This window comes from Eupeodes corollae, chromosome 2 (genome assembly GCF_945859685.1).
Source record: "Eupeodes corollae chromosome 2, idEupCoro1.1, whole genome shotgun sequence".
In the NCBI taxonomy this organism is placed as follows: Eukaryota; Metazoa; Arthropoda; class Insecta; order Diptera; family Syrphidae; genus Eupeodes; species Eupeodes corollae.
Genome location: NC_079148.1, coordinates 141,884,223 through 141,910,399, shown reverse-complemented (window position 1 = coordinate 141,910,399; position 26,177 = coordinate 141,884,223). Strand labels below are relative to the sequence as shown.

Below are 26,177 nucleotides of genomic sequence, written 5' to 3'. Positions count from 1 at the left end.
ATATGTCAAAAAACGCAGTCTTTCAAAATTAATATCCTAATTTTTTTTCAAAAGTTGAACACTTAAGCTGCTGCGTTAAATGATGCTCTAACTTATAAACAACAAATAACATTTATCTTTCCTCAGTCAATTTCATTTCAATTTTCAAACTGCTTCAATCATCTTTTTCCTTCATATTCATATTTGACTATCCCAAAAAGATTTTCAAATTACATAAACTGGAAAGTTCTTCAAACAAGACATAATTCAAATTCATAAACTTCTCTAATCACTAATGGATTTCAAAAACATTGCTATAAAAATCTTAAAACATTTAACAGACGACACCAAAATCCAATTATAATTGGCAGCTTCATTACCCTGACAGATTACAATCCGCTCATCGCATCGGTTCACTTGAATTCTTTTCTTTTTTCAAACTAGGCAAAACGCCAATGGAATGCTTCTAATGCTCTTCGGCCGGCGACATAGATGTTCCTCTAAAGTAGACAATCATTTTTTTTTTTTTTCAAAAATACACGCGTATTTCCTAATAAAACGCCCCCATTTAAAGAATACTCGCCGTAGTATACCTGACTTCAAAAACATGTGGTATATACTTTTTCTCTGTTTATTTTTCAAAAAAAAAAGAAATGTTCCCAAATTCAAACTAAACATAACATTTCCTATATTGCAATGTAAATAAAACAAATGAGTAATATTTTTTAACTAAACCATTATTTATGGCAAATTTTATTTTTATTTGTATGTTTTTTCTTAAAAATACGACATAAAATTACGTACTAAAATTTTATTTAAAAATAAATGATTCTTGGTTCTTCTCTTGGGAAGCTTTTTAATAGGTACCTATGCCTTTCACTTTTTTCAAAAAATATTCTAAGGTTATCCCTCAGCAGTCTTGAAAGTTCAAACATAACTTATTACAAGGAAAAAATAGAAAATAATTACAAAATTAAAATAACTAAACAAAAAAGAAATAGTTTAAATAAATTTTTGAATTTTTTAAAGAGAACATTAAAGAGAATCATTTTTAACCTGCAAAAATATGAAATTTCTCTTAGTTTTAGAATTTTTTAAACTGAGTATTTCTCTCATTTGCGAGGGTAGAGGCGATAGCCGCATTTAGTCTCAAAAATAAACCAAAGATAGGAACACCCTCTCCCTCATCATCCCATGAGGTGTATAAAAATATAAATAAAATTCAGTTCAGTTCATCAAAAGCGGTACGATCGCGTCCAAGTCAATTGTGTTTTTCTCTCAAAACAGAAGTGGGCTTCGTTAGTTTCGGTGCCATCAAGTCTATTGCCTTTTTAAGAAGGAATAATCGATTAAAAATCGTGCATTTATTTTTAATTCATTTTTATTCTTGTTGCTCTGTCTCCTTAAACTATAAATTATTATTATTATATTAGTTGGTTGGTTTAACGATCAATAAATAATTGAATTCCATATTTGGTAGTTACAAGTTTTCTTCTTTTTTTAAATTTTTATTTCTGTGTCAAATTTTATATTTTTTCTTCTAATTTATATAAAATTGAATGAGCTACTGACTCACAGAGATAGTTGTTGGACTTTTGTTAAAAGATGTATCGGTTCTAGATGATTTATAGAAGATACACGTATTTTTTTTATAAAATACAAACAGTGATGTAATTTCATTTCTATAGTCAAGTGAAGTCTGTGCAACTTAATTTCCAGTTGAACTTAACTTATTTAAAAACTTTTATATTAACATCAAGATTTTACTTTTGACAAAGTTTTTGAAGTGGAATTGTTTTTCTTTTATAAAATTTAAAAAAAAAAATTAATAACACCATCTGTCATCATTTGGAGATTCTTATTAATTTGAAATTAAAGTGTTTGTTGGTTTCTTCTTTTTTTTTATATTTTGATTTTATTTCTGTGAATGAACTAAGCTCCCATCTGACGCCTACGTTTAATAAAATTTGAATTTTATAGGCATTTAAGATTTATCTTGTGAGGAAGGTATTAACCAAGCGTTAACTTTTAAATATTTTCTTTTGTTTACAATTCTTTGTTTATGTTTTGGTTTATTTCTTCTTCTTCTTGGCAAAGATTTAAGTCAACATTTTTTACACACAGTTAATTTACTGCAAGTGCTAGAAAAAAATTAAGAAAAACAAAGTTTACCAGACTTTTATTTTTGCCTAACTTTTAACATTTTAATTTAATTGATCATGATTTTTCAAAGTCAGATACGCAAAGGTTTTTGTTTATATTTTTTGTTATATTTTTTGTGAATATTCCAAGTTAAAAAATTGGAAATGAAACGTCAAAATCCTAAATTTTCAACAGGATACATTTTCGATAGTGCTTAGAAATTGAAAAGCACCAAATTTTAGTGGCTATTGATGTCGAAAATACTTTCCTCAAAATATTTGTACGTGCTTTGGTTTTAAATAATAATTAAAAAGCCTACGCATAAAAATTAGGGTATCAATAACAAATTACTCGTATTATTTGATAATACACTCCTCGTCAACTGAATACGCACAAACATTTTTGAATATATTCTATCCATTTTTTCCAAACAGTGATTGTTATTATGCCATCTATTGATGGTAAAAATTTTCGTAGTTAATAAATAACAGAATTCAAAGTTTTATCCAAAAACAACCGTGAGTTTTTCCTTCAACCACTTCCAACGTGTAACTTTACAAAGTAGCTGATGTTTTTATAATGCGCGTTGAGTGAATAGGCGGATTATCATGTTGGTAGGTCCAGTTTATGGGTCCAAAGATGTTAGAAAATTTAGGAACATTTCTTTCCAAAATTACTTTACACCCAGCATCTGTCATTTTTGATGTTACAACCTCGAGCTCCTCCATAACATCTCCTTCACGACTATGCTGGCGCTTTAAAAATCTTTTTTCTTTTCTTAAGTCGTGAAAATAGGAATTGAACCCATCAGGGCCATCGAAATTAAATCTTTTTTCATCTGAAAAAAAAACCACGTGATACCATTCTTTTTTCCAACTCATGTGAAGTCTTAAAAAATCTAATCGCAACATTTTCCGTCTCTCGTCAAGTGGTGTTTTTTTTTAAGTTTCATTCGTTTAAGATGGCTTGAGTTGTTGATTACTCTTAAAACTGTTGAGCAACTTGCGTTTACGTCAATTTTTTGTTTTATTTTTGCCACAGAATCAGAAGAATTTGATGCACATTTTAAAATTCTTCGTCTCTCAGCTGCTGTTGTTGTTGTTTGTTTTCTTACCCCCTTCATGTATGCATCTTTATTTTTTAAGTAAGAATAAACTACATTAAAACTTCGGCCAACTTATCAGCTATTGGACGTCCAGTTAGGGATTGGTGTATAAGTAAATCGATTTTAGCTTTTTCAACACTGTTAAGACACGTAGATCTACCCATTTTTCTTAAAATTTGAAATCAAGAATTAAATTTTACTGAAAACACTAAAATCGTTAATTTCGGAATTATCTGCTTAACTTCTTAAGGGAATACTTAGCATCAACAGATGGCATAAAAACCATCATTGTTTGGAAAAAATGGATAAAGTATATTAAAAAATGTTTGTGCGTATTCAGTTGACGAGGAGTGTATGTCCGCGTTAAGTAAAGAAAACATCCAAATTTTGTTGATACTTTCTTCTTCTGATAATAGAAACAAAACTAATTATTCCCACCTATTGTAACACTTTCTGATACATGTCGAGTTTTCCATTGGTAAAATAAATCAACAATCACCATTGCTACTATGACTACCGTCATATTTTCTAACACTTGTGAACTTTTTTATTGTTAAGATTACCCAATTTACTTTAAATTTCAATATGTTAAAACATTGTTCCCCCCTCTTGTCGCATTCTATTGAAATAAATAAATTATTCTAAATCAAATTTTTATATCTAATGTCAGATCAGCATGATACAAATTTTATCTGTCAATTTACGATTCATTTAATTGTGAAAAATGTGTTAAAAACAATTTACAAAATAATTTTCCCTCAAATATAGAAACAGTATTAAAAATTAGTTTATAGCAAAGTTCATTTACTTCTTTAAAAGTGCATCCAATAAAACAAATTTGACAGCTTCAACGAAACTTGTGCCACCGGCAAGGAAAAGAACACCAGAATAAACGAATCTGTTTTGATTGGCTGAACTAATGTAATTTTTTTTTGACACCTTTAAACATATGTATGTTGGTAAATTATTCAATTTATTTTTCATTTCCATCTGTCAAATTTCTGGTCTAAGAAGAAATCTTTTTATAAGGCAGTTTTAAAGCTTCGACAAAACTATAAAGAACGCCAATACAATGACAAACATTTGTTTTAAAACGCTTGTGAGATCTGTTTTTAGTATTGAAAACCAAATTTTCCAATTTGAAAAATCCTTGCGTCGAATTTTTTTTAGATAGCAGCCTTCTGTCGTATTTTCTTACACTTTTTTATAAGTAAAATTAATCAATTTAATCTTCATTTCTATCCAACACATTATTAGTAAAAGTATTTAATTTAATTTTCATCTGTCAAAATGTCACTTTTTCACCTTGTTGCATTATTTTGGGTTGATTTATCTTTAGCTACAAAAAAAATTGTTGAACTACTCGTAAGATCAAATCATTGGGTGCATTCACAAAGCTAGTAACTACGTAGTCAAAATTCAACAAGCTAGTCAACCGGAACTGTCATATTAATGACAAATACAAATATGTATATAAAATAAGAAACATTTTTTTTCAGAACTTTAGATAGTTTTTTTTTCTTTTTAAATTCAATAAAACCATATAGAAGATATAACACGATTGATTTATATTTGAATTTAAATACCGAAAGATTCATTTCATTTTGAATCCTTGTGTCCTTACCGAGCAGCTGATTGTGAAACGTCAAAACCAGTGTGCACTAACTTTGTAGTCGACATTTTTACACTACGTCGGAGGGGAACTACTTTTGTAGTTAGATTAAGCTAATCAGAATCCCTTGACTACGTAGCCACTAGCTTTGTGAATGCGACATAAATTCAATTTGTATCTGTCAGATTGACATATGTACATATGTTTTGTTCGTTGATTGTTCGATTGTGAAAATATGTTAAAATAATTTTATGAAATAATTCTGCCTCAAATATGGAAGCAGTTTTTGAAGAATGTCATATAAATGTCTTATAAATTCCCCCACAAAAATGAACACCAACTCAATGCTAAAAATAATCTAACAAAAGTTATGTCAAATTAATTTCTAATCCGCCAATAGAAAATATCATTAGTATCCAAAAAAGGTGACCTAATGTCAAATTTTTTGACACTTCCCGATTTCCTGCAAAATATTTTAAATTCCTCATACATCAACTTTGATACTTTTGATCAAAATGATAGACATTTATGTTTATTAAATTTGATGTGATCATCCGGTTTATAAAAGATATAAAATAAAAGACTTGAATCACAATGACTTAAGGAATCAGCTAATTTGGATCACTGTCACCCTTCACGACTTTACTTCTCATTGCTTATTCAAGTTGATTGGCAATCATCTTGTTTTTCAAACTACATATATTTTTGTTGTTTTGCACATAATGTACATATATGGCTATTTGTACATGCACTTGTCTCTGAATGTTATTACTGTCAGAACAAAGCAATAAAAAACAATGTTGCAACAACTTTAACAATGTACTTCCATAATAATAATCATTTGATTGATATTAAATAGTGTTTTAAAATATTATGTTTGCTGTTGTTCACAATCCATTGACGTATGTACATCATCCCCGGAATAAAAAAAAAATATAAACAAAAACAAAATTCTCATTGCCATTTCTTGGGGGAAAGGCCATCTGTTTACACTACTCAATCTTTTACCTACTAAAAGATTTTTATTGTGAATTTATTCGTTTTGTTTGAATCTTGAGTCGTGGGTGTTATTGTGTTGATGGCAACTTTTAAAATTAAATATCCAAGCAAATAAATTGGATTAGAAAAAAGATTATATCTAAATAAATTTCAATAAAATTTACTTAATACGAGTATTTTCGGAAAAATCTAAATTGCAGATAGACTTTCCTTTCATATTTATGTATACAAAAAATAATAACAATTAAAACAAATTAATTAAACTTAATAAATGGCCTTATGAGAACAGTCCTTCAAATTGGTTCCAATAATACATCAAAATCCTTGCCATTTTGTCGTTAATTTTAAAATCTAGTTTCTGACATTTGAAAAAAGTTCTTACTTTTGATTTTCAATAAAATTGGGCCCAACTGTCATTTTTATCTGATTTTAATAAGTTCACATATGATTTTCGTAAAATAAGTTTAAAGCAATCAGTTGCATTCTTGCCTTGTATACTGAATTTATAACTTTTCACAACAACGCTCACATCTTACCTTTGTTCGAAAATGCTTTATTGAATGCTAAATGGTCACCCCATTTATTAACCAACGTCAATAAACTCAAGATGACGCCTCTCTATCATATCTTGAAAACCCGAAAATAAATAATGACCCACCAGCAACCACACTCAAAATAATTTTCTCTCTTTAAATGCAATCAAATGTGTGCTGCTGCGTAGTTTTGAGGTGAATGCACATTTTTGAAAATCAAAATCGAAAAAAAAAAGTGAGACTAGTCATCTCTGTGTTTCCAAAAGTAAACTAGGAAGAATAATAAATTTAGCATGTAATTATTTATACATTTTCTAGAGTGAGTGAAAATGTTTCAGTTTCAAATGCTGGACTCTGCTACAACTGGTGCTAGTTTTGAATGGAATTTTCTAAAAATAATCAACAAAATATTGTAGTACATGAAGCTTGAGACGAACAAACGATGGACGCCACCGTTTTTGAGTGTCTACATATGTTAGAATCGTTAGATAGATGAGTTTGAAATGGATTCCATTTTTAAAAATGATATGATTTACATTTGGCTCTTATTCATTTCCTGGAAATGTAATAGATGTTTTCTTTGTTGAAATTATTTCGAGTTCTTTTTGGAATCTTTAAACCATAATGAAGACTTTTGGTGTGACTTGAAGTCATTTGAAAAACGAAAGACATTTATCTCTCAGTCTCAAAAATGTTTCACAAAATCAGCCGCAACTTGTCAAAAGTAGAATCATTTTATTTATGTATTACAAATTTGCACAGGATTTTTTTGAAAACTGAATACTGGTTTGAAAAATCTAAGGAAATAAATTGAAAAATATAAAAAGAAAGACAAAATGTCTTTTCGTTCGCGGTCACGTACAACACAGCCGGTAACGTCACATCGGCGATCTTTGTCGAGTTCGCGTGTTCCATCTGGCTCTACAGGTTCTCTCTACTCCTATAATGGAACCTCTGTTGGAATACCATCATCAACTTATTCTTCATCCTCACGACCTCTAAGCACAGGATATTATCAAAATTCATCGAGTGCCTATCAGTCGCCCTATGCAAATATCTACAGTTCTCGAGACAATCTCTACAGTAATTCTTCATCATCAAATCGTAATAATGGCAGCTACTATTCGAACAACACTCAAGGAGGACTTTCGAGACAGAATTCAGGAAATAAATCATCCTATTCAAGCAACTACAGTAATCCCTCTTCAAAATCATTGTCTAGTAGTAGCGGTGGAGGTTATGAGTCGAGATACTCATCAAATCCTTATAATTCTGAACGTTATATAAGCCCATATTCGAGTTATGATAATGGTGTCACCACAGCCGGTCTTAGTTTGTCCATGCCAGGTGGAAGAACCTATCAAAGTCCCCCCAAATCGAAGAACTCTCCGAGTAGTTCTTCATACAGTAGTACTCCATCATCACGATCTTCGAATATGCTCAAATCGTCCTCGAATACCAGTTTGAATTCATATCCATCAAGTTCACATATAAATTCGTCATCAACAAATGGAGTCTCGGCGGCTTCTGTTGTACCAAGAAGCAATTCGTTGAGGGAACAAGAACGTAAAAGTCGCAATCGTTCTCGATCGAGGAGTATTGCTCAGAGATCTTTGAGTGCGTCTTCAGAAAAAAGTGAAGGCTATGAAGTAAGATGGGAATTTGCACTTTTTCTTTATTTTGACTTTTTAACATTCATAAATCATTTTTTTGAATATTTTTTGTGATTTTATCTTTTTTATACAATTTCAGAGTGGTAACGAAAGATCATCGCGCTCTAGACTTGGTAGTACAGTTAGCGTGGCAACGGACACAGATATAAGTGATACTAAGAGTAGTTCTAAGGATAAAACGGAAAACGGTGAACTTATCGACTATAAAGCTCTTTGGGAAGCTGCTAAGTATAATTTGTTTTTTAAAAATTTCTTATCTCCAAATTATATTGATTTTTAAATTTTGTGTGTTTCAGGTTAGAAAATGACAAACTAAAACAACAACTAAAGAAAAAGGACGATGAGATCATCCAAGCCCGTGCAACAGTTGAACGTTTTACCAACGCAGTAAGTATCCTTTTGATTTCTTTTCAATTCCTTACCATAAAAAGCAAAACAAAACCCTCACCCAAGAAAAAACAATTAAATATTGAAACAAAAATTTTAAAAAAATCACCTTTATATACACCTCAAAAAAAACTCTTCTCAACTTCTCATAATAATTATAGCCAAAGCAATTTTTAACATTTGCATTATTAAATAAAAACTAAATAAAAAATCAAAAATAAATCACTTATATATTCCTACGCGTTAAACACACTGTATATAGCAAAGTTAAATAATAATCATTATATAATACTTAATAAAAACGGCACTATTCCTAAATAATTTATATTTTTAAATGTTATAAAAAGTAAGGCCTTTTTGTATCGCAAAAGCAAAACCAAAAAAGATATCAAAAGAAAGAAAAAAACAAACAAACAAAACAAAAAATATCTGTTCTTCCAGACTACTAAAAATTCACTCTCAGAGATTGAAAAACGTGAAAGAAGAGCAATGGAACGTAAACTTTCTGAAATGGAAGAAGAGTTGAAGGTAAATTATACAAAAACAAAACCAAAACAAATCAAAAAACAAAAGAAACTTTAATCAAAATGTTTGTTTGCTGCAATTCCGCATAGAAAATGAAATGAGTTTATTTTTTTTTTAAATTTAATTTAATTACTCTTTTTGAAAAACACTAAACTACTCTTTTTTGCTCCGCAACTTTTTTTAATTTAATTACGTGCCAAAAAACCACCTAACACCAACAACAATATTTAACTTTATATCTTACAAAAACTTTGCTTTTCCACATGAAAAATTAAAAAAAAAACATACATACGAAAAACAACAGCTTTATTCATTTTTGGATTGTTTTTGTAAGTTTAAGAGCACAACTAGAAACAAGAACGAATTTTCTGTTAATGCAATCTTTTTAAATAGTTTTTTTTTTTAAAATTAAGAGGCCACAAGTTTTTTTGAGGTTTTACGCTTTTTTCGATGTTTTCAAATTAAAAGTTCAAACGACAAAACATTTTTGAAAATTCCCTAACAGCTTTCATAAATGTTCATCCATATACAGTATACACATTGTTCTTTGTAAACTGTTACAAAAATCTTTGATTCACCAAACAAAATTAAGGACTTAGGCCACTCTAGAGTCAAAACCATATTATGTTTTTGTTGATTTATTCAGAAATAACTACAAAATAAATCAGGATTACAGAAACAAGCTTTTATTATACATTTCAGTTATAAAAATAATTAAATATTACAATAAGTGTTTGAATGTACTTATTTTAAAACGTTATATCCTTTTTTAAAGGCCAACGCATGGTCAGACTTACAGTAATTTTTAAATCATAAAGATACTGTGATTTTGTTGTGATTATTTAATAACTTCAAAGCACAAACAAATTTCGATATCATTTGTAATTGGAAGTTACTAATGAAATATGCTATTCCAAAATTCTTACATCCTTCAAAATTCAACTTCAACTGAATACGCACAAATATTTTTGAAAATACTTTTTAAATTTTTTTCCAAGTGTTGCGGGTTTTTGTGCCAGCTTTTGGTGCTAACTGACTGCTCCGTTAAGAAGTTAAGAAAAGATTTGCAAAAGAATTATCCAAAAACAGCCACCAGTTTTTCTTTCGCCCATTTGCAAAGCTTTCTACTAGAAACAATTTAATATTTTTTTGAGTCACCTGTTTTAGTGGTGTGTAATTTCACCTTTAATTTTGATCTTTTACTCACTTAAGGATTGGCGTAGGTTGCCAACATATTATCCGTTCTTTTTCAAAGCTTGTTGGTGATTCAAAACTGGTACTTCCTTATGTGGTCAGGAAGTCACCCTGCCGCAAGACCTTTAGCCCGAAAGACCAGGTCCTTGGTTTTACTCCAAAGGCAAACGCCGCCGGCATAACCACTCCTTACTGGGCTGGGTTCCAAATATGTCGTAGTAGCCCTATAAGATGTTCATTAAAGCCCGTTCAAATAGAACGTTCGACTTATAGCAAACGTTTTTGAAATCCAATCAAGAGCAGAAGTAAGATGGGTAAATTTCACCGTTCAAATGTCTTAACATCTCTTTCTCCAAGAAAGTTGGCTTTTGATGTAAATATTGAAATGTTATTCACGAAACAAGTGAATTCTAAAACATTCACTTTCAGTCGTTCGCTTCTTGTAATAAGAGCCTAAGGCGCCAGTTAAAGCTATGATTGGTTTTCATTAAAACAAACATTGATATTTTCTTGACAGGTCGTTTATAGCTTTCATTAAAAGTTTCTGTCATTGAACAAAATTTCTTGATTGAAATCCACCGAAAAATGTTCACTGACAAAAATCTGTCATTGGAATTGTGTAAAATTGGAACATAAATCAGTGGAACGATTCGATTCACTTTTGAAAATAAAAGTATCATCTGTTCAGGAAAATGAATTTCCGTTCGGAAAATAGAAAAATAAATTTTTAGAGAAATATTAATGCGCAATTGCACTTTTTTTCTCAAACAAAATTCTTTGTATAATATAAGTATATAATTTTCATTTCTAATCGAAGCCGAATAGCCAAATATCGATTCAAAAACTTTCGCGGATCAGTTTCAATGATAGCTATAACTGACCCCTAATTCTGAGTTATGAGTTCGGCTAACTTAAAAATAAAGTATTGACACATTGGAAGTTTTGACTGGTATTAAATCAGGAACAAATTTGCAAAACCTTTGATACTCAAAATTCAAAAACCGAACACTATAGGTTTCTCCCAGCCTTATATTCAGCTTTACATTTTGAAGAAAAAAAAACTATTTTTTGAAAATTCTATGATGGCCTAATCTCTTAAGGTCGAAGGTGTAATGTTCAAAAACATCGAAACAAGATTATTACAAAATGATTGCATAATAGAAAATTAAAAATAAAAGTTTATTGTTTCATATGGAATGTTTCTCATAACTACAAAACTCTGTAATAGCATTATTTTGTTTTTTCTTCTATTACATAAATATCAACCAGTATTTGTGCACACATTTTGTTTAATGTTATGTGTAAAGCATTTATTATTTTGTTCCTCGTGTTTTTTTAGTTCCCCTTTTTCCAAATACTGCAATTATGATGTTTCATTTTATGTTGTTTAAATAATATTATTGTTACACTAACAAAAGTTTTTTTTTGTGAAAATTAAACAAAAAAGTCATCATCACCAATCATTCTCATCAACGCACCACAAGAACACATTTTCCTTATTTCAACTTAGGTTATTTTTTTTTTTTTGAGAAAAGAAAAATTTGTATTTAAGAAACAAAAATGTAACAATTCTACTTTGAAATTTTGGCTGAAATTAAAATTGTTGAATATGTAATTTTTTAAAAACGAAGTTTTCGTCAAAATAACTAATAATCCAACTGAGGCTTTCTAGTTGAATCTTTTGAAGCAATTTTGAAGACTACAGTAGATGCATCATATGCATAGTGTATCACAGGCAAAAAGTTATTAATTGTATTCTGGGATAACTTTTTGCTTATTCAAATCTAAGGAACGAAATCAACTAATGTGCTTTTAAAAACACTTGCCAGAATATACTAATAATTAATAATCATGCTTACAGTCGTATTTATTAAAATTTGAAAAAACGCATATAAACGGTCCAATACATAATATGAGCGTTCATAAAGGATTCATTCAACGTTGTGGGAATCCATGTTTAAAAAAGTCTATATAACTTCTAAACGTGTTTTGTTTAAATGCATTTGTTCAATTATACAAAATCTTTATAAACAACTTTGTTTCGTTTTCGCTTCATCTATGGGACGTTACGCTTATAAATATGACTGTTATACATGCATAGCTAATCTACCGTCTCTTTTATTGACAAGCGATAGTAAAAGCTATTTTTTAAGTATCTTTATGTATAAAAATACAAAGTATTAAAATATCTTTAATAAAACATCATCTCATTCATACCAGCTGTGTCCTATGCTTTAATTAGAGCTTTTATCCAACTTGATATATTGTGTACTGATCGTCCAATACCCAATCGTTGAGCCCCAAAGCTTAAAAAAAAAGTGTGTCAAATTTGTTGTGTCCATCAAAGTATTGTCGTTACATAAGTCCTACATATTTTGTTTTAATTTAATTTTCATTTATCACGCATCAGTTATGTTTTTTTTTCTTGAAATTAAAACATCCACTACACAAAACTAATTACCAAAACTTTTACTTTAAAAAAGATACTTGATTAAAAAAAATTATATATACTTAACTAAAAACAAATTTGTACAAAAACGATAATTAAAAAAGAAAAACTTTGAAAAACTAGAAAATTAACATAAAAATTCTCCTCTATTCATTCGTTTTATACAGCTATTACAGAAGTTAAAGACTGAGAATGAGCGTTTACGCGCCGAAAATCGCGCTCTAACTCGTGTCGTATCAAAATTAACGACATCAGCACAAAGTCAACTTCAAAAAAAGAATTAAAATGAAAATTAAATCAAAAAATAAAAAGAAACCAAAATTTAATTATATTAAATGCAATATTCACGTAAAACAAAATAAAAAAAAAATAATTATATAATATATTTTAACTTTATGCTTAAACAAAAAATTCAATATAAAATACTTACGTCTATATATTCATAAAGTTAAAAATATATACCACATCGAAAAAATAAAACCAAATCAGCGCTCAAGATCGTGTTTTGCTAGTGCGACAGTTTCCTGCTACAATAGAAAAATTTATTAGAAATTTTGAAAAAAAAAACAAAATAATATAAAAATAACAAAAAAGATAAAAGATTAAATAACTTTGTGGTTTTGCTGTGGATGTGGCAAAAATCTCTACTTCGATTATCTTAAAATAAATATAGAAAAAGAAAATTACCGTCATATCATGTGTCACCTTTTATGAAACGGGGCTTTTAATCATGGTCACGCATTTTCCGGTATGATGACAAAATCTATTATTGTTGTTTTTTTTTTGTTCTTGTATAATTTTATGATTGATAATATAATAATATTATGTATTTTTTTTTGTCTGTAAAATTGTTCTTCTCATGTTAAGTATTGTGAAGTTTTATTAAATTTTTTTTTTACTCAAATTTCAAAATTAAAAGAAAAACATGTCCCTTGAGTGATAATTGTTATCTAATGTTGTTTGAATTTAGTTTTTTTTTTATCCAGAAAGCATGAAATTTATCTTTATTCAACTTATATGTCTTTGAAGAAATTTGTATTTTTTAAATGTCCGAGAAATGGTGAGTTTATATAAAAATAAAAGCAAAAACATTGGAATTCTCAGATTTTCAATTTATACCTTTTTGTCTCATTTTGATATTTTGGATATGTTCTTAAAAATAGAGAAAACAAAAGAATTTAAATCTTTAGACACCACTCATTTCTATACAAAGTCTCTGAGGAAAAATATAAATTCAACACAAATCTTTCGTCGATTTTGAAGTAAAAAATAAGTGGTCATATTCTCACTACAAAGTGGCACAACCGCTTTGTATAGCATCGCCAATATGGAAATAATCGGCCCTATCAAGGTAACCCTCGGAGTGGAATTCTCTCCGATTTCCTTCTAATCGTGCAATTTGTATGCGATGCTTTGCGATGAAGTACTTGTTTGGTTTTATTCTTCTTGACAGATAATTTTCCGAAGTCCTCCGACAAGTTCTTGTTGCGGAAAGTGTTTTCTTATTTTCAAAAATAGTTAATTAAAATGTTTCTTTATTTTTGTTATCTTTTGTTATTAATAATGGACTGTTTTTTTTAGGCAAAACGAAAAAACAAGCGCTCAGCAATATGATGGAATGGTAAATCTGCTGAGCGAATATCCAGACATAGCTCAAAACTATACAAGAAGCAAATAAGTCTGAATTTCATGAATTTCCTCTTCCGTATTGTTTAAATTTTCATGCTTGAAAATTTCATAACTTGAATCAAAATGTAAACTATGTTGTGTAAGGCAAAACAAACGTTAACGATTTGTGCAGATTTCAAAGTGGCATAGTGCAACTGTCTTGCACCTAACAAGCAACGAAATCTGCTTTTCAATAATCCTATTGCACGTTCAACTATGTTATGAGCTCTTCTGTGACATATATTAAAACGCCTCTCTGCGCTTTGCGGTGTAGGAGTCCTGAATGGTGTCATAAGCCAGGGCTCCAACGAATTTCCTGAATCACCTACAAAAAGAAACAAATTGTTGTAAAAAAAATATTTACTTAAATGATTTCTTTCGAAATACCGTCGTTCAGGACTCAAAGCCCAAACATGAGAGTTGTGGTTTGCTCCCTAGTAGTAAGCATTAAAGGCTCCTATTCTCATTTTGTAGTCGCAAATCTAAAATAAAAATAATTTTAAAGTAAACGGTGATTTTTTAAGAGCTTGAGAACTTTTTTTTAAAAAAACGCATAAAATTTGCAAAATCTCATCGATTCTTTATTTGAAACGTGAGATTGGTCCATGACATTTACTTTTTGAAGATAATTTCATTTAAATGTTGACCGCGGCTGCGTCTTAGGTGGTCCATTCGGAAAGTCCAATTTTGGGTAACTTTTTCGAGCATTTCGGCCGGAATAGCCCGAATTTCTTCGGAAATGTTGTCTTTCAAAGCTGGAACAGTTGCTGGCTTATTTGTGTAGACTTTAGACTTGACGTAGTCCCACAAAAAATAGTCTAAAGGTGTCAAATCGCATGATCTTGGTGGCCAACTTACCGGTCCATTCCTTGAGATGAATTGTTCTCCGAAGTTTTCCCTCAAAATGGCCATAGAATCGCGAGCTGTGTGGCATGTAGCGCCATCTTGTTGAAACCACATGTCAACCAAGTTCAGTTCTTCCATTTTTGGCAACAAAAAGTTTGTTAGCATTGAACGATAGCGATCGCCATTCACCGTAACGTTACGTCCAACAGCATCTTTGAAAAAATACGGTCCAATGATTCCACCAGCGTACAAACCACACCAAACAGTGCATTTTTCGGGATGCATGGGCAGTTCTTGAACGGCTTCTGGTTGCTCTTCACTCCAAATGCGGCAATTTTGCTTATTTACGTAACCATTCAACCAGAAATGAGCCTCATCGCTGAACAAAATTTGTCGATAAAAAAGCGGATTTTCTGCCAACTTTTCTAGGGCCTATTCACTGAAAATTCGACGTTGTGACAGATCGTTCGGCTTCAGTTCTTGAAATGTCAAAGCATACTGAGCATCTTTCTCTTTGACACCATGTCTGAAATCCCGCGTGATCTGTCAAATACTAATGCATGAAAATCCTAACCTCAAAAAAACCACCCTTTATTACTTTATAGGCAAAACTAACATCTTACAATCATAACGTTGTGCCTAAAATGTTCTTTGCGATTGAAAAAAAAATGTTTGTTTTCTACTGGTGCAATGATTTGAACGTGTGTACCATCCAACAATCAATCACTCCAAAAAAATATGATTTGGACAGTTGACATTCCAAGGTCTCTTCCATTATATCTAATGTTTCCTTTAAAATACTGGAAAAAGTCGACTGGCCAACTAAACATTGAAAATCTTTTTCAACACCATGTTGGTAGTTTCCCGCGGCAAAAAAATCTGAGGCAAGCTGCTTATTTATGTTCCAGAGTGACACAATCAGACCAATGATTTGTTTTGCATTTATGTTGAATCTGCTCCAAAACAAAAGCAAACGCATTTTTATTCAGGAAAAAGTTTTTCTTGAATCTGGAAGAGAATCATAGAATTATTAGAAGATACGAATTAGATTAGAAGATAAGTTTATTGCGTTCATTTCGTAATGTTCTCCTATTTTCTTATTTTGCGCCCTTAGCTCATTGGATTCAGCGTCCAATAAAACTTATGTTTCAACAGTTTTTTTTTTCAATTTATATGTTTGAAATAGGGAAGGGACTTTATTCAATAGTTTTGAGTTAAAAATCGTTGCCTTAAAAATGCTAGCGCATTATAATTGAAAAAAATTCTTTTAAAAAGCAATAAATTACGTTCTGCCACCAATTTTTCATGGTTTAAAACGCTTATAGTCATTATTTTACAAAATATATAGCATTTTCGATATATCGGTTAATTTGCACAACTCTGTCTGAAATTTATAACCATCGCATTGCGTCGTCTCATGTCTGTAAAATTTCTTGCGATGACCTAACTCAAACCGGAATTCAATATCCGAAAAAGGATGCGTTGCGGAGAAAGTTCCGCTCCGACGGTTACCTCGATAGGGCTGAATAAGTACCAAAATATGAAGAATAACTCCATCTGTTGGTTTTCTAAGATTTAGTAACTTCTTCCCGTGCAAAATGAAATAATCTGATAAATCTAATGTTTGCACCTGAAAGTATGCAACTCGGATTTTTCTAGGTGTTAAAGTTCAAACTACAACTTAGTTTCTCAACCTTTTTTTTGTCTTGTTTTAAGATTTTTGAATACTATTGCTGAGAAATTTTTATGATTTTGAACACTAAGAGCTTCAAATTATCTGGAAAAACACATCTAAATTTAATTTATGCTGACACAATGTAGTTACGTACAAAGTCTAAAAAAATTCCTCGAAAACAAAAACTGTTTGTCAAATTCGTAAATTTATGTCAGAAGTATTCAAAAAATGCACTTGGTTGCACTTCAAGTTGGTGTTTTAAACGCGGTCGGAAAAAAATTCCTGACGGCTAGCCGCAGCTATTCAGAAGAATGCCTCGAAGCAATATCCCTCCGAATTTTATAAGATCGGAAAGTTCTTCTGCCTCGTTAGAAATGAATAACTAGGTGTCGAAAAAAAAGAGTAACGCCATCTGTTAGCATCTTTAGAATCAATAATCTCACCTTCTACAGATTGGAGTTCTCAAATAGGGGCAATAATTACCCCTGGACGTATGCAACTTCGTTTTTTTGGGGTTTTGAGATTATTATGCGCTTAAAAGTTCAAACAACAATTTAACAATTTAAATGGGGACATCATTGTAACATGTAAATATATTTACATAATATATACATTTTATTCAATACAAGAAAAACAATATTATTATAAAATGTGTGCAATGTCTGCTGGGGTGTGATTTGACTAAAAATACAACACAGTATGTTTTATAGTTGTCAGTAAATAATGGCACGTGCCTTTTCGATGCTCAAATTAATATACAAATTTACTATCAAGTGACATTAGTATTTGCATCATGAACAGCGCCTTCGCCACCACTGCCGCCGCCACCGCATCTGCACATCCTATCCCGTAATTGCTTTTAAACATACATAAATTACATAAATGTATAAATATTAAGATCAACATTTTGAAGTGCACTTCCTTACCTAATTTACCTTACCTGATAAAGTGCTTTAAAAAGTTTGAAATAAATATTTTGTTTTTAAATTATTTTTATCAAATCATTCTATGGACGTCAGAAGATTTTGTCATTGCATTTTACATTTTCACATATTTATAGAGTTATTGCAAATCAGTTTTATTCAAAATTTGACACACTCTTAGAAATAAATTATAATAAGATAAATTAAGTTCTGTTAAAGTTGTTTGCATGCGTTTTATTATAAGTATTCACCTAGCTTATTTTTTGTGTCTAATGTTATTCAAAATGTTGATTATTTTAAGAGTTATTTTATTCCTCTTTTTCCTTTAGTCAGGTTTGCTTGTTATGTACGGCATTTTCAGGAAAATAAGATCTCAGGCTTTTCAGATATATGAATTGAGCTCAGCAGTAACATTTTCTGAATTTTTGTATCAAGTGTTGAAAGTACAAGAAAAAAATCACTTACTCACTTTTCAACAAAGCCCAACATCTCTGATCTTATTTTCCTGAAAAATCCTATTATTTGTGCCATTTCAAGTCATTACCATTTCATTTAACACGATTTATGAAAATAAATGATAATTTGACAGTATTTAAAAGAGTGGTTATTGCGTCCTTGAATTTTCTTACTTCCCATTAATTATGCAAATTTCAACAAATTATTCAGCGGAAAGGGACAATATTTATCGATAAAAGAGTTTCGTTTTTTCAGTATAATGTAAACTGGGGGTTAGCTAAAATAAAATATTTATCGTAATATTCAATATTCAAAAGTTTTCCTCCACACTATTGGTGGCAAATTGCATCAAATTTCAATTTCCGTGGAGATTTATGACACCTGAAAATATTTGGAGTAAAAAAAATATTCTGATGGAAAATAAATTCCCCTGTAGATTAACGATAGGGCCAATTGAGTGCTCCATAACACCATCATAGCTCCAGCGAAATCAAGACTTTCCGTGGTGCAAAAGTCCAGCAAGATATTATCTTACTATTTAATTTGGTCAACTCCTTGGATATATGAAAGTATATATGAAATTTGGAGCTGCTGATGCTAGAAGACACCGTTTGCGTGAACCTTTTTAAGATATTTCGATCTCAAAGGAGTCAAAAGAGTTTGGAAGAAATTTAAGTGAAGCACTTACAAATTATTTTTACACAGATGGGTCAAAAACAAAAGAAGGAGTTGGTGGAGGTTTGTACTCTGAACGACTGAAATTAAGTGTCTCATTCCGCCTTCCCAATCATTGTAGCGTGTTCTAGGCGGAACTTTTGGCAAAAAAAGAAGTCTTGTCTTGGCTCAAAGAAAACGTGATATCAACATCTGATATCCGTATTTTCTCTGATAGCCAGGCCGCTTCTGGACTCTGCCTCTACAAACTCTATAAGAGTCCATAACTGTCGATCATCTCTAATGGAGATGGCGCAACAGTTTAATATTCACCTTTGCTGGGTGCCGGGCCATAGAGACATTCCAGGTAACAGGCAGATGAACTCGCCAGGAACGGTACAGTACAGCCCATCCTACCACGTTTGGCAAGAACTGGCATACCAATCGCTACTTGTAAACTGCTGCTAATGCAAGACGCTGTGAGGAGGGCAGGAACTAGGTGGAACAACATCACCACGTGTCAAGTCACAAAAAACATCTGGCCAACAGTAGACTTAAAACGTTCAAGGTGCTTGCTCTCTCTAAGCAGATCGCATATTAGCTCGATAATAGGTGTCATAACCGGACACTGTCTAATAGGAAAGCACGCCACGAGACTAGGCGTATTATCAAATGACTTGCAGAAGCTGTATGGACGAGGAAGAGGAAGAAACGGTTCTTCATCTTCTCTGCACATGCCCTGCTCTAGCTCAAAATCACAATAATTACCTAGGAGAATTCTTCTTTAACGATCTAAATCATATCGGTATAATCAGCCTCTCACGTTTCGTAAGGGACTCAAGATGGTTCCATTGAGCTTAGGAGGAAGCCTCAAGATTCATGTGGTATCACAATGGGCCATTAAACCGGCCTAAGTGTGTCCGTTTCCATATTGGACAGCCACTATAACCTAACCTAACCTAACTCACAAAATCTCTTTTTAATTTCGTGCTCGAGAAAGTTAAATATATGAAATGTTTATTATGATTTTCCATTAGACATTAATTTAACGAAAGTGTCACTTTTGCTGTTTTTGGGACATTAATATTGTTAAAAATTGTGTTTGATGCCCACTTTCACTTATCGTGAATATGCTTTTCAAAAGTGTGGGGGGGGGGTTCCACAATTCGTTATTGTGAATTAGATTTTCGAACCTGCAAATGGATGTTCTGTATTTCGGTTTGTTCCATTTTTTAAACGCATTCAAATCACATTTTTTATTCCTGTGAATTGATCTTTGATAGCTTTCTTCTGCTAGGAATCGGAAGTTTGCAGCAAGTTTTTGAATTGAAGGAATCGATGAAGGTATCATAAAAGGTTTTATTTCCCTTAGAACATATAAAAAAAAGCGTCTTTGCTTAATCTAAAATTACATAAATAAATAAAATAAATTGGGTGGCGCAACAGTCCGTTGTGAACTAGGTCCTAGTGACTTACAACTCGCAACCATTCCTGTGTGAGAGAACTGTTGTCAGGAATGGAAGGGACCTACAATTTCAGGCCGAATCCGAACGGCTAATTTGAGAAAGCACTTTTTCATGGCAAGAATTACTCTTGAAGGAAAGAGCAAGAGCCCTTGCATGGCAGTAAATTTTGTAAGATCTTAAAAAAAATTGGAAGCCTCCACGAATTTAAAGGCATTTTAATATCAAAGTGGTGATCTCTTATTCAAAGAAAAGATCTTATGAAGTATTACAAAGATTTAAGTCGTTTTTAACAGCAAACCGCTTCCTGGTGAATATCGTTAAATTAATATCAAATCTTTGATAAAATCTTTACTTATACAACTTATCTGTATAAGAGAGATCCACCCTTCCCGGATTGTCTTGTCTGGTCTAGACTTCCGATTCATATTCTGTTCTTGGTGCAGTTCTCAGTTAAAAGTAGTCTTTTAACAACAAAGTCTAAAGCAGTAAAATAAAAATTGAATTTTCATATATAAAAAGTAAATAATTAAAAATATAAGGTTGTCATATCCATTAACAAGTTTTGAATTCAAGTAAATTTCTACGAAAAATTAATCATCCTCCCAAAACAAAATAAAACAAATTAATTATTTCCATGAAAAAACCTTAGCTAATACTGAAAATAACAGTTTACAGTTCCTGCGAAGTCAAACAATCTAAAAAACGTTGAGCAAACGATTTTCTTTATATATGTACATCAAAAAATAAACTCATAATTGAAGAATTTCAAATATCGTAATTAAAGAAGTACTTTCGATTTTGAAGAGCGATCGTGTTCGTTCTGCTTTTTTTAGCAACAGAGCTCTGGTTTTTAATTCTAAGAAATAAACTGCAACAAAAAGTATTTTAATTATAAAAATATAAAACATTCAAAAACCACCACAGAATGTAGCAAAACAAAAAGACAGACAGAATTTTGAAACTGAATTCTTTCCTAAATTCTTAAAAATCATACCAAGCTCTTGCCTTGACATTTTATTGTTTTAAACCGTCTCTATAAATTTTACTTGAATTATTTCATACTACGATACCTGTCTCAAAAATCAATTTAAAACATTCAAATGTGCACACAAATAACACAACAAATTTGGATTGTCAGAAACGTTTCTTTGAAATGTATCAATATACCTTATAAAATAAATGCTTTTCATTGCAATCGCTGAGAATTTTAATTTACCGTTATATAAATGCTTTCTAATAGCACACCTATGGATCAATGTTGATCTGCCTAATTCTTAAGCCTTACACTTTTGATGTTGTATTTTGTTTTATATTTTTATATAAGAAATAAAAAAACTATGTTCTTCACTAATCCATGCTCGGTTTTGCAAAAATATATATTTATTTTTTGTTTACAGTTTTATATATATGTGGTTTTTATTATAGTGTCACTAGAGCGAAACCAATGTTAAATTGCATTCCTAGTGCACTTTTCAGTTATGCATTTGAAATTTGAAAAAATAATGAAATATGACTTTGTTTTCCTTATCCCAGTGTTTTTTTTTAACAAATTTAATTTTTTAACTTATTCCAACTAACAATTTTGTGTTGTTTTTATTTTCTTTCTTTTCCACACAGCAATTGGAAGTTTTCAAAACGGAAAATCAACGCCTTAAAGAAGAAAATGGAGCGCTAATTAGAGTAATTAGTAAATTAAGCAAATGAAAAATAAGAATTATTAATTATAATTTCTCTAAACAATTAATATACAAAACTTTTGTTTTCCTTCTTCACTTTACTTCACTTCTATTATATAAATACAAAAACAAACAAACAAACTAAACAAAAAAAAAAAGAATTTTCAACCAAATTATGAGACACTCTTGATTGTTAGACCATGAACATAAACAAAAACAAAAATTTATTAATTGATATGATTACAATTTATTATAAATATTGATGATGATGTGTAGCAATTTAAAACATTTATTCACTATGTAATTTAATTTTATAAATATTGTTTATTGTCAAAATTTGTTAAATAAAAAAAAAATCGTTAATTTTATTACATTTATTAAATTAAACAAAAGAAGAAAAAAATACAAAATAATTAAAAAACTATATAAAAGAAATTATATATAATGTAAATGTTATAGTTTATTGAAATAAAAAAACAAACAAAAATACTGAAAATTAAAAACAAAATATTTTTAGACGTTAGTTAATAGAGAAAGAAAAGAAAAATCAACACGTTACAACAACAACAAAATGTTAAACTTAACCCTATTTATGTGAAACAGAAAAAAGAAAACAAAACAAGCAGAAAAATAGTTCACTCAGAACTTTTGTTTATTTTTAATCGTTAAATTTTCTTCTTTAATTTTTAAGTTTTCTTTTTTAAATTTTTTTATTTAAGACTTAACCGCATTGAGAAACCGATTTTTATATTATTATTTTTTTTTGTTTAAATATTATTTATAATTATTTTGTTTTAATGTACTAGACGAATGCAAAAGAATTATAAAAAAAATAAAACTATAACTACTCATATTAAACTATTATTATAAAACTGAATGAAAACTGAATAACTAAAAAACATAAATATTGTCAAGATATAAACAAAAAAGAATTATTATTGTGAATCCATAAGAGAGATAACATAGAAGTAATAACAGAAGAAACAAAAATATGAATGAACTTTAAACCTTGAACTTTGAAAAGAATCAACAAAACAAAAATAGAAAAAAGTCGGAGACAAAACTTTATCAAATCATCAATCACCAAATTTTTATATTCAACCTTCCGATTAAACTATTATATCGTTGTTTCCCTTCTTCTTTATTTTGTATTTTTTCTTTTTTGATAAACATTTTTCTGTTAACAATATTTATAGTTTTAATTAAAACAACAAAAGAAAATACTTTGTGTGGATATATCACGATTTTATCACTTATTTTATTTTTATTATTATTTTTAAATTATATTTTTGTTATTTATTGAATTTAATAAAAAAAAATTTCAAATTAACTATGAAAGCAAAACAACAACAAACAAACAAAAAAATTAATGTATGTGATCAAATTTTATACTTTTGTGTTTCATTTTTTCGTATAGTTTATTTGTCTGCCAAATGTATCGAATCAGTCGGTGTTTTTGATTCAATATTGTGGTTTTTGAAAGGGTCACTTCATGGATGTTCGCTTCATTTCAAAAGTCATATTTCGTCCCCTCAGAATCAAAGTGATCTTTTGAACATATATTAAAGCATTGATTCTAAAAACAAACATGTTTTGAACGTAATATTAATAATACAAACAAATTAAATTTTGACTAATGTCACTTTGCTTCTGATTGGATCATATTCTAATGTTGGCCAACGAGAACAGATAAACTCCAATTTACATTAAAAATGTTAATTTTTAGGTTCATATTAGACATTTCAGGTAACATATTTGCAGCATCAAATTTTGAAAAATCGTGTTGCTACTTAAATTTACAACTAGGTTCCCGAAATTGAGTGAAATGAAGTCGTGTACAATTTTGTATTGTATAGGTTCTAATTTTTCCATCGAGTGGTCGACAAGATTTTTTTTACTGACATCAAAATTGCACTTTTCCAATGGAATTCGGTGGCCTTATACTCCTATTATGGTTGGCGAATCCAACGTTTAAAGTGAGATGTTTTCATTAGCGAACTAAGTCATTCGACATACTACGGTTGGCGAACTTTAAAATTCAAATACAAAATGAGCAACAGATTTTTTTTAGAGAAAAAGAAAATTACAGAATAAAAGTAAGAATGCTTCGACTGCGCAAGAATATTCGAGACAACTGTAATGTCTTGGAACTCCCTAATCATCTGTTAGTAGACAAAATATTTTGTACTGGACATTCTTTTAATTCTAATTAATTCTTAAGTCTCAGATCATATTTTCGACTGAATAAGGAAGCGTTTGTTTTCGTATTAAACACCTCCTCAATCCCTGCTATACTAAAATTAGCTTGTGCCCTTAGATTTTTTGCTAGTGGGAGTTATCAGAGCAGCGTAGGAAATGATTTTGATTAAGGCCTGTCACAATCCTCGGTTTCCTTAGTATTAAAAGAAGTTGTGTGTGAAATTGAAGACAAATTATGTCCAACCTGGATCAGTCTCAAGTCTCAACATGTCATCCGATGAAAAACAAAACGCAAGAAACTACTTTTTTCAGCGGTCAGGTTACCAGGAGTAATTGGATGTGTTGATGGAACCCATATAGGAATCGTTGCTCCGGTTGAGTTCCATCTTCAGTATCCTAAAGAAAAGAAAAGGATATAACAGCAATGATAGTAAGTTTTTTCCTTGAGATTAGCTTTTGGTTTTTAGTGCAAGGGTTAAAGGTGTTACCTACTATCGTCTCGTTGCTCAGTCCTTTCAGAAACGTAAGTTCTTGTTCAAGGCAGTCTTTATTCAATAAGTAACACTTCAAAGCCAGAAATACAATAGAAGGGACTATTGGCATTCTTAAAAGTCGATTTCAAAGGCAAAACAAATTGTGAATGCGCATGCTGTGCCTTCAATAATATTTTTATAAAATACCAAGTTACAGATCCAAAGATTGTAGAAGAGGAAATAAATTTACCGACAGAAGGAATACAACTTGAAACTCCAAGCAGTGCAGAAGCCGAATGTAGAAGGAATCGAATAATGAAATCTCTGTAAATAACAAACATAACATTGGGATGCAATTCAGGTTCAAGTTTATTTTGCCTTTATAAAAAATGTTTCAGTTGTTTATTGGCTTCACCAGAATCTTTTTCAGGCAGCACTTTAACGTCTTGTAAGCCAATTAATAAGACCTATGTAATTTGGCTAGATGAACCAAAGCACATACCTTCTGGCCTTACAGCTTGCTCAAGTCCAAGCACTTCATCCACAGCTTGTTCCAGATTGAGTTAAGGAAACTTGGGAGTATTTATTCATCGAAATTTTAATTTTGATTTAAAGTGTATAATCCAGCAAAACCTGTCGAATAAATCCAAGTTTTTTTTCCGAATTCACAATACCTTGTGCCATTATTTTCCATCGCGAGTAGGTGGCCCAAGTGAGTTGAGGGTTGTAGCAAATTGGTCACAAATTCTACAACACCTAACGCTAGATTCGGGTTCGTTTCCATCATTTTGACAAGCTTTTTGATCTCGACCTTTTCTCACACAATATGAACGTTCGACAAATAATAACACGAATGCCGTTCAAATCAACAAATATTTGATAACGACAATAGGTTGAGATCAATCTTCGAAAAATGTATGACATTTAAGTCGAATTAACGTTTATTCATTCGACTAGCCAATGGTAATAGGGGTATTAATTATAATTCGACTTCAAAATTAATATATGTATCACTTCAGGTTTTTAAGATATCACGTTTTAAAATTAGGAAAAAGCACGTTTTATGTAGATAAGGATTTTTGAGGCTTTACAATAAATTGTGAGATGATTTTGAGTTTTAACTAAGGCTTAAAATATCCGTTTATAGTTGCTTTTACGATTTTTTAAAGGGAATAATTTAAAAACTTGATGTGATGAAACAATTTAAGGGTGAGATTCGAATTAAGGACATCTTAATCCTTTAAATAAGTGTTGTTTTGTTTGTGGGACAGAAAATAAAATAATTTTGTCGACCAGTGTTATTTTGAATATTTTTCTAAATCACTTCAAGTGAAATGCAGATATGCGTTGCTTTGCGGTTAGCAGTTTTCAAGGATCCGTTGAAAAAGACTGATTTAGCTATAGGGTGAAGCACAGCCGAAAAAATATCTTGAAAGTTGTTTTACTCCAAAGGTTATGGGAAAGACATAGGCCGTGCTTAAAATCTGTTTTAATTCATCGAAGTAGAAGCTCGAATCAAGACTATTACAAACATTAGTTATGC

General features: G+C 30.5%; 1 protein-coding gene across 4 annotated transcripts; it reads left to right on the top strand.

Annotated features, from left to right (window-relative positions):
- The first annotated feature begins 1,229 nt into the window (after window positions 1-1,229).
- Window positions 1,230-23,351, top strand: LOC129945708 (uncharacterized). 4 transcript variants are annotated; one of them, XM_056055572.1, is made up of 7 exons: window positions 1,230-1,415; window positions 7,133-8,019; window positions 8,123-8,271; window positions 8,340-8,430; window positions 8,872-8,958; window positions 12,766-13,346; window positions 21,904-23,351. In XM_056055572.1, the coding sequence occupies exons 2-6, from the start codon at window positions 7,207-7,209 to the stop codon at window positions 12,880-12,882; spliced, it is 1,257 nt and encodes a 418-aa protein (XP_055911547.1). In that variant the 5' UTR covers window positions 1,230-1,415; window positions 7,133-7,206; the 3' UTR covers window positions 12,883-13,346; window positions 21,904-23,351. The 4 variants fall into 4 exon arrangements, with proteins under 4 accessions (XP_055911547.1, XP_055911546.1, XP_055911548.1 ...); XM_056055571.1 differs by having other exon boundaries at window positions 1,230-1,455; XM_056055573.1 differs by lacking the exon at window positions 12,766-13,346 and having other exon boundaries at window positions 1,230-1,455.
- Window positions 23,352-26,177: the final 2,826 nt, after the last annotated feature.